Here is an 11,407-nt window from a genome sequence, read left to right as displayed (position 1 = left end):
GTAAACAGACGCGCGCAGTCATGACCCACGGCTGTCAGTGATAACACGATGTTTCCTTATGCCTAATTAATGTTTCCTACTCTTCCAAGGGGATGCGGCACTTACGTGGCTTTCGGGAGGTTTACTCTACCTAACTGCGTTAAGAAGTCAAGCAGAAATTAAACCTTGTACATCGGGAGCCGTGGAGAAGCGCTATGCCGAGGCGGAAGGTAACGTTATGACCAACCGACTGACTAACTGCATCCTCCAGGCCAACAGTTCAGACTCAGCATCACTCACTCACACACGCGTGTTCATGAGCAGCTTCTCTCTCTTAAGTTCACACACTCACTCCACATCCAGCAGTTTACATCATAATTAATGACTGTCTTTGTCATCTTTCTTCATCTTAAGTGTTTGGAATCTGCAGATGGTTGTCAGAACTGTAAAGTTTAGACTTTAGAAACCAGGAAGTTGATATCCTGTTTATGTAATACAAGATTATGGCCACTGCTTTTAATACAGGAGTTTGCTAATAGTAGTATAAAGTACAGTTTAGATATGTTAGACTTGGTTCATTCGATTCATACAAATTAAAATACTCTAACAAGTAGCGGATATGATATTTAGTGTGCCTCATATTTAGACTTGTACTTTTGTAATTGATGATTCAGTGTATATCTGTAATCTGTGTAATGGCATAACATCATGTTTTGTAAGTAATGTTAAAGCATATATTTATATAAAGCTATTAAAATAAACTACTCTACGGTCAAAAGGTTGGGGTCAGTTTTTTTTCATGTTTTTCTTTTTTTTTAGGAAAATTATTCTGTTCATCATGGCAGCGTTTATTAAATGTAAAATGTATTTTAATTTGTTAAATATTTATTAAAACTTTAAATACTTCTGTCTTATTGGTTGTAGTTTCAAATGAAATTATTACTCTAGTCATTATTACGTTTATTACTATTACTTTTAATAATAATAATAATAATAATAATAGTGATGAATTTCAGAGTGATTTCTAAAGGATCATGTGACTCTAAAGACTGGAGTATTGAAGCTGAAAATGCATCTTTAAAATCACTGGAATAAATGATTCAATTAAATGATAAACTACTTTTGTACAGTTATTCTGTCGTGCAATAACATTTCACAATTTTACAATTTGTACTGTATTTTTAATTAAACAAATGCAGCCTTGGTGAGCAGCAGAAGCTTATTTTAAAACATTTAAAAATCCCACAGACCCCAAACTATTGACCGGTAGTGTAAATATGGTTCATTTGCAATTTACACACACTGCAATAATAATAAATTGAATATAATTCTCGTTATGAAAATAAACATTACATAATGCAGGTAAATATCAGCAAAGAAAACCCCTGGTTGATACTCCTGGCACTGAGTAATTAAAAATGCAAAACTCACCAGTGTAAATGTTAGAGGGAAAGTAAACTAAATTATTCTTTCATCTCAAAGTTATCTTAATTACCAGCAGTATTTGGTTAACCTGTAGTAAATGCAGTCTTTAAAGTCATTTTATCTCAATTATTTTAATCTGTATAGTATAATAGGATTTGCGATGAAGCTAGTTTGTGCTGTTGTTGACTCTTAGAGAAATGCTGGCAGCAGTTCTGAAGGCACAGAAGACTCGGACTTCTCGGCTGAACACACAGACAGCTCAGAGAGTGAAGCACACGTGGTTCGAAACACTCGCCTCACTCGCTCCTCACTGAGACTCAGCCGCAGCTCGCAAGGTAAGACACTGGAAATCACCTATGTGGAGATCTTGAGTAAAGGTGTGATTGATTATGCGCACAATAATTTCACTTGCTTGTTGGAATAATGAAATTAGCGATTCTATTTTCTGCCCCAAAACAAGTGTGAGAGGGGTTGATAGGCAGGAAGCACAATGAATGGAAAACAAGAAAGAGAAGAATGAACAAACAAACAAACCTGAGAGCTTTGTTTCTAGATGCCAGTCCTGTGAGGAACCCGACTGCCCCAGTTTCAGAGGAGGTGGTGAACTATTCCACTCGTCGAGTAACTCGTAGTCAACAGCAGGGGGCGACCGTCTCACCCAAGAAATACCCCTTGAGGCAGAGTCGCTCTTCTGGCTCAGACACGGAGCAGCATGGGGAAATCTCAGAGAGGGGTAGGAGGAGAAAACCGCACGGTTCTTCACTCATGCCTTCCCTCATTTGAGTCTCTCCATGCTTGGCTCTGCTCATTTGTGTGTCTTCTCATTTGCTTCATCTTTTTGTTTGTTTTACGGCACAGATTGTCCTCAGTTCATACAACATGCTACTTGCGAGCTACAGTTTCACTGCCATACAAAAGTTTGGGGTCGGTAAGATTGTTAATATTTGTTTGCTTGTCTTGCTTTTTATATTTACGTACATTACTTATTCAGCAGTGTTGCATTAAATTGCTCAAAACTGATATTTATTAAAACAACGTGTTATAATTTCCACAAAAATATTAAGCATCACAACGGTTTTGGTAAAACTTTGATAATTGACAGTTCTGAAAATATGTTTTTGATATCTGATTCTTGAGCAGCAAATCAGCATGTTACAATGAACACTGGAGGTAATGTGACTCTTAATATTATTAAAGAAATGTATTATTATTAAAGAAACGGCTATTGAAAAATCATGTTTGGCTCGGCATGATTGAGTTCTATTAAATAATTTTATTTGTTTTAGTATTTTACAAATTTGCTGTTTTGACTTTGTGTACTAAAACTGCAGCCTTCATAAGCACACTTACAGAAGTCTTAGCAGCCCCAAACTTTTGAACAATAGTTTGTCATTTTCACAACATTTTTTGTTTAAAAAATCAACAAATAATCTTATTTAAAGTCATCCCCTGACTTCTTAATATCTCATTTTATGTTGTCCTGTGGTTTTGTAAACCTTTTTCAGTTCTCATTTGCTTTAATTTGAATTCATCTACTTCACTCTTCTTTTGTTTATTGGTGTTAACAAATAAATAAATATGAATACGACACATTTCTGAAGACCATAAAATAATGACTGGTTTATAATTTGGTTTATATTAAAATGAATTCTAAGATAATAAGTCTGTAGTAAGTAAAAAGAAGTTACGCTAAAGCATCACTTATCATTTTATCATTCTGGTATTGTCTTGTATGTGGTTAGTTGTTTCTTCACTTAAGCTCTAGTTATGGTGTTGCTTCAATCTTCTTTTCATCTGTAGTGACACTACTGCAGTTCATTCCATCATGTGCTGATGTACAATATATGAAACAAATGTATGTTACACTCCTGGACTTTATTAAGTCTGGTTTATTGTTGTATTGGCCATCCAGACATTAAACAAAGCGCAGACCATGATGAGTCCCCACCGCGGACCCCCACAGGCAACGCTGCCTCCTCTGAGTCTGACATTGACATATCCAGCCCAAACGTGTCTCATGATGAGAGTCTGGCTAAAGAACTGTCACTGAAAGAATCAAGTCTCGCACATCGGCCCAAGCGACGCCGCTTTCACGAGAGCTACAACTTTAACATGAAGTGCCCCACTCCTGGCTGCAATTCACTTGGTAATTGGAGTTCAGATTGTTGGTTTTATGATTTACAGTGAATATGTAAAGTACCCTTCAAAAGTTTGGGGTCGAAAAGGATTTAAAAGATGTCTGATAATTAAGAAACAGGTCTCATGATTATCTTCACTGATGATCGCTGCTTAATATTTTTGTGGAAATTGTGATGTATTATTTTCAAAAATGTTTGATCAATACTGAGTTCAAGATTGTTTTTTTTCATAAGTAGGTTAAACTCACAATTTGAATATGAATATAATGAATATAAATTGTATAAAATTAGCGGTAATAAAACTTTGACTTTTCCAAACCGTGGTAAACCTTTAAACCGGTTGTCATCCTATGCCTAATTTGTAAAGTACAAGACACTCAGAGCTTGAACTTGCTACAGCTTAGCCTGAGTTATTTACACATCAACTAACGTTAGTGTTCTGACTCCAAACTTTTGAATGGTAGCCTATTTGGGTCATTTTTGTATTAATAGTGTTCTTTTTTTCCTTCGTGCAGATGTTTACACGTGTAGACTTGTCAAATATTCACCCTTCATTCCTTTTTCAGGACATTTGACAGGGAAGCATGAAAGACACTTTTCAATATCTGGATGTCCACTGTATCATAACCTTTCTGCAGATGAGTGTAAGGTATGGTAAATCTTATGTCTGCTTCTGAGCTAAACCTTTTAGTAGATGATATTTAGCTAAAACAGTAAGGTTTACATAAAACCAGCTGTAGCTACCCGCTAGTTATTAAGACAGTCCACGCTTCCCAAATACTGATGTCCATGCGTTTCATTTATTGAACACCATGAAAACTAAAAGATAAACAAATAAAAAAACCAAATGCATCATACAAACACATTCAAAAGAACATCAAAATAAACAAATAATTTACAAACAATGTTTCTTTTACTGTGTTGGCCTGATATAACCAGCAGTAGAATAATCAGGAGCAGTTAACAGGTGCCTGCATTGAGGTCTCACTATGCTGTTTATACAAACTCTCACAAGTTAAATCAATCAAGGCAACCGGAAACAAGGAAATTTATAACATAATCCAATACTCTTTCAAATAATGAAATACAAAAATACAAGCTGACCGATCAATGTAAGCTACACCAGCAGTGGGGAATAATGCACAAATCAAATACTAGGTTAAAAGTGTAGATACCGTAAGAAAAGGCGATTTGTAATAGGCATGGGCTTTGGGATTTGACTGTATGAGAACTTTGGATAAAAATACCACGGTATTACAGTATTGTGATTACTACTCTAAAATAAGTTATTTTTAAATGTCTAGGTAAAACAAATGAAAAAAAAAAATTTTGCCCACTGAACAATTTATTTTATTTTAAGAAAAATGTATAATTTTTTGGAGCAGTAAACATGTCAGGCTAAATAATTCAAATAAATCATTGATTTCTGCTTTCTTTATTAGTTTCAAAAACACTGATTTCTTTACAACAAATAAGAAATACATAAAAAACCTTGCGTATATCTTGGGAACAGTATAACAGAACATTTTAGCAATATTTAAACCTTGACTTTTCCAAACCGTGGTAAACCTTGAAACCGCTTATCATCCCATGGCTAATTTGTAATGTACAAGACACTCAGATAGAGCTTCAACTGGCTACAGCTTAGCCTGATTTATTATGAACTGTCTTAAAACACTTAAAACAGCACTAGCCAAAACTAAATTTCACACAAGATGAAAATTCTGTCGTTATTTATTCACCCCTTATTCATGTTTTTTTTTCTGTTAAGCACAAAAGAAGATATTTTAAAGAATGTTGTTGCAGGTATCCGTTGACAACCATAGTACAGTACAGTATGTGTTTTTCTTCCTATAGATGTCAATGAGTTCCAGCAACTAACATTCTTAAAATATCTCCTGAAAAGGATTAAAACCATGTAAGTCGAAATAAATAAACAAGCTTTCCCTATAATATGTATGAAACTGGACGTGAGAGTTTTTATTATTTTACTACTAATAAATCATACCACTAATAACCAAGCTCTGAGAATCACCCGTTTTTCGTTCATTTTGTGGCAATATATTGAATGTAGCGAATCTTTAAATGTAGACTTGCGCTTACCAGTTTAATTGAATCATAGGATTATTTACTGAATCTTGACTGGATCAGTTAAATCAGTACAGTAAATCACTAAACTGTATACTCGCTCTGACCGGATCATTTCAGTTATTGAACCGTTAATTGTAGACTCGCTCTAACCAGATCAGTGAGTTATTTATCAAAGACTCCCACTGACTGAATCAGTGAATTGTTCATTTGAGAGTGAGACTCGCTCTGACTGGATCATTTTAATCAGCGAGTTGTTGACTCGAGAACAAATGCAGAATCTGTTCAATTCATGAATGAATTGTTTAGTCAAATCCCAAACTGGTACAACAGGTAAACAGAGAAGAATGTGCTTTTTCGTGAACTGCACATCACGTCTTGTCTCTGATTTCTCCTGCTAAAAATAGCAAAGAACAACATTTTTAAATGCAGTGGAGTAATAATAGTTTTACTGTCCACCACCCATAACTCAAACCTTTTTCCCAGGTGAAGGTGAGCTCTCGAGACAAACACGTGGAGGAGAGGACACTCTCACAGCGGCAGGACGAAAACCGCCATTCAGCTCGACAGCAGGTAAAGCAGCACAACCACTGTTTCAGATCCTCCCTCCTGGATGAGTTTGTGCCCTAGTTATGATCCCCACTGTATGATAAGGTCTGCAGTACATGTTCATAAAGCAGATTAAGCTAGCACTCACATTCTCTGAGTTACATCTCCTGCAGGCCCAAACCGAGCGACAGCTGCGATACAAGGAGAAGGTGACAGAGATGAGGAGGAAGAGAAACTCTGTTCCTCCAAAAGAGCAAAAAGACAAGTTCACAGTGAGTGCCACACGCTCTACGTTTACACAAGTAATGACAGCGTGATTAGGCTCTGAGCTGTGACTGTGTTTCTCTGTCCAGGAGCACAGACAGACCCACAGCAGCAGCCGTGAGCCTCTACTGGAGAACATCACTAGTGATTATGACCTAGAGCTCTTTAGAAAAGCCCAGGCACGTGCCTCGGATGATCTTGTAAGAGAGAAGACCCATCACATTTTCTCCCTTTTGCTTTCTCCTTTCCCCTGTCTTTTCTATAAGTCTATAAAGGTCTTGGGTGTTCTGAGCCTTTGCAGCACTGCGTTCTGGGTTATGTGATGGGCCTACACTGGACTCTCCTTCACACTGCTGTCATTCTCTCATCTGTAGCATATATGAGTGTCACAACATATTTCATAAATTTGATTGAAATGTTCCTTTAAGAAAAAATAATAATCTTTTAAAGGCATTTGCCTAAGCTGATGTCTTTATAAGCTTTCATTTACGCATTGGTTGATTAGTGGGGAAAGTTTCTGAAAAAAAATACATGACCATTCTAAAGTTTGAGGGTTTGTGGCATTTCTTATGCTTTCTGAAGTTTGAGATGTTTCTTAAACTCAGCAAGACTGAGCTTATTTGAACAAGAAATACAGTAGAAGCTATGATATTGTAGCTTGTACAGAATGTTACAAAAAAAGTATAAACTCAAATCATTTGATTCTACTTTACTCTAAATCAGGGGTTCCCAATCGTTTCAGCCTGCGACCCTAAAAATGACAATGCCAGTGACTCGTGACCCCCAATATCCTCTGAGGTGGTTATAAATTCAGAAACCTTGCATGCAATAGCGCACACACTCCAATAGACCCAATTCTATTCTTCGTTTAATTTTTTAATGTATGTCAGTGCTGTAAATGGGCCAGAAAGTTTAACCTGGTGCCATAAAACCAATCCGCTGCATCTGACGCTATTGCTGTGTCTTTAATATTATGTAATTACCCCAGGGGTCGCAATCCGATAGAACTAGTAACTATAAGCTACTATAGTAACAATATAGCATTCAACTATAAACAACTATTTTTTTCTCTTCAGTAGGTTATGGATAAAAAATGGTAATTCTAGTGGTTTATCAAAAACAAATCAATTTTTGGAAATCACCAGGCGACCCCTCTTCATTATACCACGACCAGTTGAAAAGAAGACTTTTTAAATGATTTCTTAAGTTTTTTCGATTGCCTTGGACTTATAATTTTGCTGTTTATCTTTGTTTATCCCATACCCAAAGAGCACCGACACATTACCCTTGAAGAACTTTTTGTTTGATTTTGGGTTTTTGACATATGTTAACCTGAATGATGATGGAACATTATTTCAACCCAATTTTAAATAATTTTCAAAAATGTGTTTGAAACTTTAAAGTAGACACTTCTAGATTTGATTTGTTGCACTTCCTATGGACATGAAATCATTTTTGTAAATTTTAATTGTTGTAAATTCCAAAAATTCTATGCCTAGTCTTTGACATCGTCTTTGAAATGATAACTATAATACAATATTTTAAAATGAACAGAAGGGCCCAAAGAAAAACACTAAATATTTTTTAAAAACAAATATTAAATAAAAACAAAATATTTTTACAGTTTATTTTGATTAATTAAATGCACTATTGCTGAGTAAAATTGTAGACTAAAACCAAACAAGCTTTAGAATGGTGGTGTGTCTAAAAATATCTGTAACATCTTCATTCACGCATGATTCTTCTGTGGTAGGCTTTAGTTTTTCTGTTTTGTGTTCACTGTTCATGTAGTCTAATCTGTTTCTTCCACCCTTCGTTGGTCTTTTCAGGAAAAACTGCGGCTTCAGGGACAGGTCACAGAGGGAGGCAACATGATAAAGACCATTGTGTTCGGCCGCTATGAGTTGGACACGTGGTACCATTCGCCATACCCAGAAGAGTACGCTCGCCTCGGCCGCCTCTACATGTGCGAGTTCTGCCTCAAATACATGAAGAGCCAGACCATCCTAAGGCGTCACATGGTAAATTTCACATGTTCAGTTGAACTATTAGTTCAACCCAAAATAAAGCCTGTCATCAATTACTTGCCCTCATGTCTTTAGAAATATATATAAAAAAACGTTTCTATTTTTTGTAGATATCAATTTTTTTTGTTTGTCTTGAGACTGAGAGACCAAATCAAACATTCACAACATTTGTAAAGAGAAAAAAGTCCATATGAATTGAGTGACTTAATACAAGTCTTCGGATGAGACAGTTACTTTATATGATTTAGAAGTTTCATTTATTTATTGACCTATAAAACTAGACTAGTGAACAGTCTGTGCATTTCAAATGGGATATATTGCCCTCCGAAGTGCAATTAAGGGAAAACAATCATGATCTTTATATTAAAGTGTCGTTCCAAACAGAAGTGCTCAATACTGGCCACTTTGAAGGGGTTGGGCACAGGGATGAGCCCTTCTGAATGGAACGTGTTTAGAGCCTAATTATATTTGGCCACAGGAACTCATTTACCTATCAAAGGTTTTATTGGAATAAAAATCTAAATGAAATCTGTTTATGTCAACAAATGCTCATGACTTTTTTAGAGAGAGAGGACAGAAATCTGTACAATTTAAGTAGTAATGTCTTCATTTTTGTTCTAAAAGTTAAAAAAGTGGGTATCATGTAAATTTAACCTGATGGATTTTTAAAAAAAGCCAGTTTTCCAATAGTGATTTTTGAATTTTGTTTAAGCCCAAATCATGACATTGATTTTAATTTCAACATTTACTCATACACTTCTGCCTTATTTTTTTCTTAATTAGGCCAAATGTGTGTGGAAACATCCACCAGGTGATGAGATTTACAGAAAAGGGGTGATATCTGTTTTTGAAGTCGACGGCAAAAAGAACAAGGTAGGTGTTCTCTTTTTATTAGTCATGAAAAATCTCAATGTTTGGTCTCTGCCTGACTAACATATATAATTTGCTGTTTGTAGATTTATTGCCAAAACCTTTGTCTCCTTGCCAAACTCTTCCTGGACCACAAGACCTTGTACTATGATGTGGAGCCGTTTCTCTTTTATGTGATGACTGAAGCTGACAACACCGGCTGCCATCTTGTTGGATATTTCTCAAAGGTGCTCAGTTAGTGAATCCAGCACACCATGAGCTTTGGTTAATGAGCATTTGATCATTTTGAAGTAATCAAATTATGCATCTGGGTTTAGGAAAAGAACTCATTCCTGAACTACAACGTCTCCTGCATTCTGACCATGCCGCAGTACATGAGGCAGGGCTATGGCAAGATGCTGATTGATTTCAGTGAGTGCAGTGCTAGATCTAGATCAGTGTCATTTGTCCTTGTTGTTTTAAACATGTGATGTTAAAGTTAAAGTTGCCTGGATAGTATGCATTGTGTTATGTCACTTTTTTAAAGCTTAAAGAATGTGCTAGAATAGATACTTTATTATGTGATCAAGCACATGTTTGAATGCTGCTGGTCATTGAAGAGATGCAGATGTTAATGTGTGAATGCTGCTGTCTGCTCAGGTTATCTGCTGTCTAAAGTGGAGGAGAAGGTTGGTTCACCTGAGCGTCCTCTGTCTGATCTTGGCCTCATCAGTTACAGGAGCTACTGGAAAGAAGTGCTGCTGCGGTACCTGCACAACTTTCAGGGCAAAGAGATCTCCATCAAAGGTGATACACCCTATACACCGTTACAAGAGTGTAAGATCAAAAATGTGTTTTATTTTACTTTTGATTGAATGATTGTTTCACTGCAATGTACTATAGTTAATCATTATTTTTTTAACTCTGCGCACCCGGTACTGGGTCCGTGACGTCATTTATTTTCGCATTCTTTAAATGGTGGAGGTCCATACTTGCCTAATACCCCCATAAGTGGTTCCGTTCCTCTGATTACTGACATTTGCAGGAACCAACTAAATAATTACAGTAACCTAGACCACACAGAACCTAAAACGTACACTTTCAAATTTGATTTGCAAAAACAGCGTCTCTTTTTGGGAGTTTTATTATACCACAGACAACATATACAATTGTTTTAATCACTTCCAACAGTGTTTTATGGCAGTTCAAAGGGTTTTCTTTAAAATCTCCAAACTTTTGCATTTACACCCCTGCATATGGATTTGGGAAGCGTTTAAATTGGGTATGCAAAATCCAGGTGGAAAGCCCAAAATAGCACTCTACATTCACAAGTTTAAGCCTTGTGCACTGTTCAAATTGACTACCTGTTTGTTATGCTCGTGGCTGTTTTTGGTCCATTCCAAAGCCATGACAGCATGTAATCATTTCTACGAAGTTTACACACCATACTCCACATAGAAGGCAGAAACTAAGCTTTTTTGCACTGTAACCAATGATCTACAGTAAAAATGACACATTTAACCTTTTCCCAGCAGTGAAAACCAGCAACAATCAAAAATGCATGAACATATGATGTCATGACTTTGAGTGTATTGTTACATTTTTGAAGATCTACAAAGAATTTTCCCAAAGGCCCCAAACGTTCCTAAACGTGTCAAAAGAAGATTTGTCACCAAAAATCATTTCATTTGCTGAAACAGAGAAAGTTGTGGTGAAATTAAGACTCAATATCACCCCAGAGTGGTTGAAAACATCTCAAACACCACACAAGTGTTAAGAGTGTAGAATGATCTGACATTATGACATAATGCTAACCTTTTAATTACAGGAATACATTTGAAAATGTATTAAAACATTTCTTTTGAATTGCAAACACCTGATGTTACAATATTACAGCAATGTTACAGTTTTACTGTGTTTTTAGTCAAACAAATTCAATCTTGGTGAGCATAAGAGACCTCTTTTATTTCTGAAAAATCATTTGCAGCTGGCAAAAACACTTTAGAGAAAAAAAAATATAGTATTTAATGTACAAATAATGACAATTTGCAATGTACAGGGTGGTTATAAAGATATAAATCCATCAAC

General features: G+C 36.0%; 1 protein-coding gene across 1 annotated transcript; it reads left to right on the top strand.

Annotated features, from left to right (window-relative positions):
* kat7a (K(lysine) acetyltransferase 7a) lies at positions 1–3,014 on the top strand. The gene is given in 3 exon segments (NM_001076584.1): positions 1–209; positions 1,598–1,739; positions 1,958–3,014. Coding segments are annotated over 3 exon segments (387 nt in total). The 5' UTR covers positions 1–194; the 3' UTR covers positions 2,188–3,014.
* The last annotated feature ends 8,393 nt before the right edge of the window (positions 3,015–11,407 follow it).

Source organism: Danio rerio, chromosome 3, assembly GCF_052040795.2.
Source record: "Danio rerio strain M-AB ecotype USA chromosome 3, GRCz13ab, whole genome shotgun sequence".
NCBI classification, from domain to species: domain Eukaryota; kingdom Metazoa; phylum Chordata; class Actinopteri; order Cypriniformes; family Danionidae; genus Danio; species Danio rerio.
The sequence above is the reverse complement of the archived record's forward strand: the minus strand, read 5'-3'. Positions and strand labels throughout refer to the sequence as shown.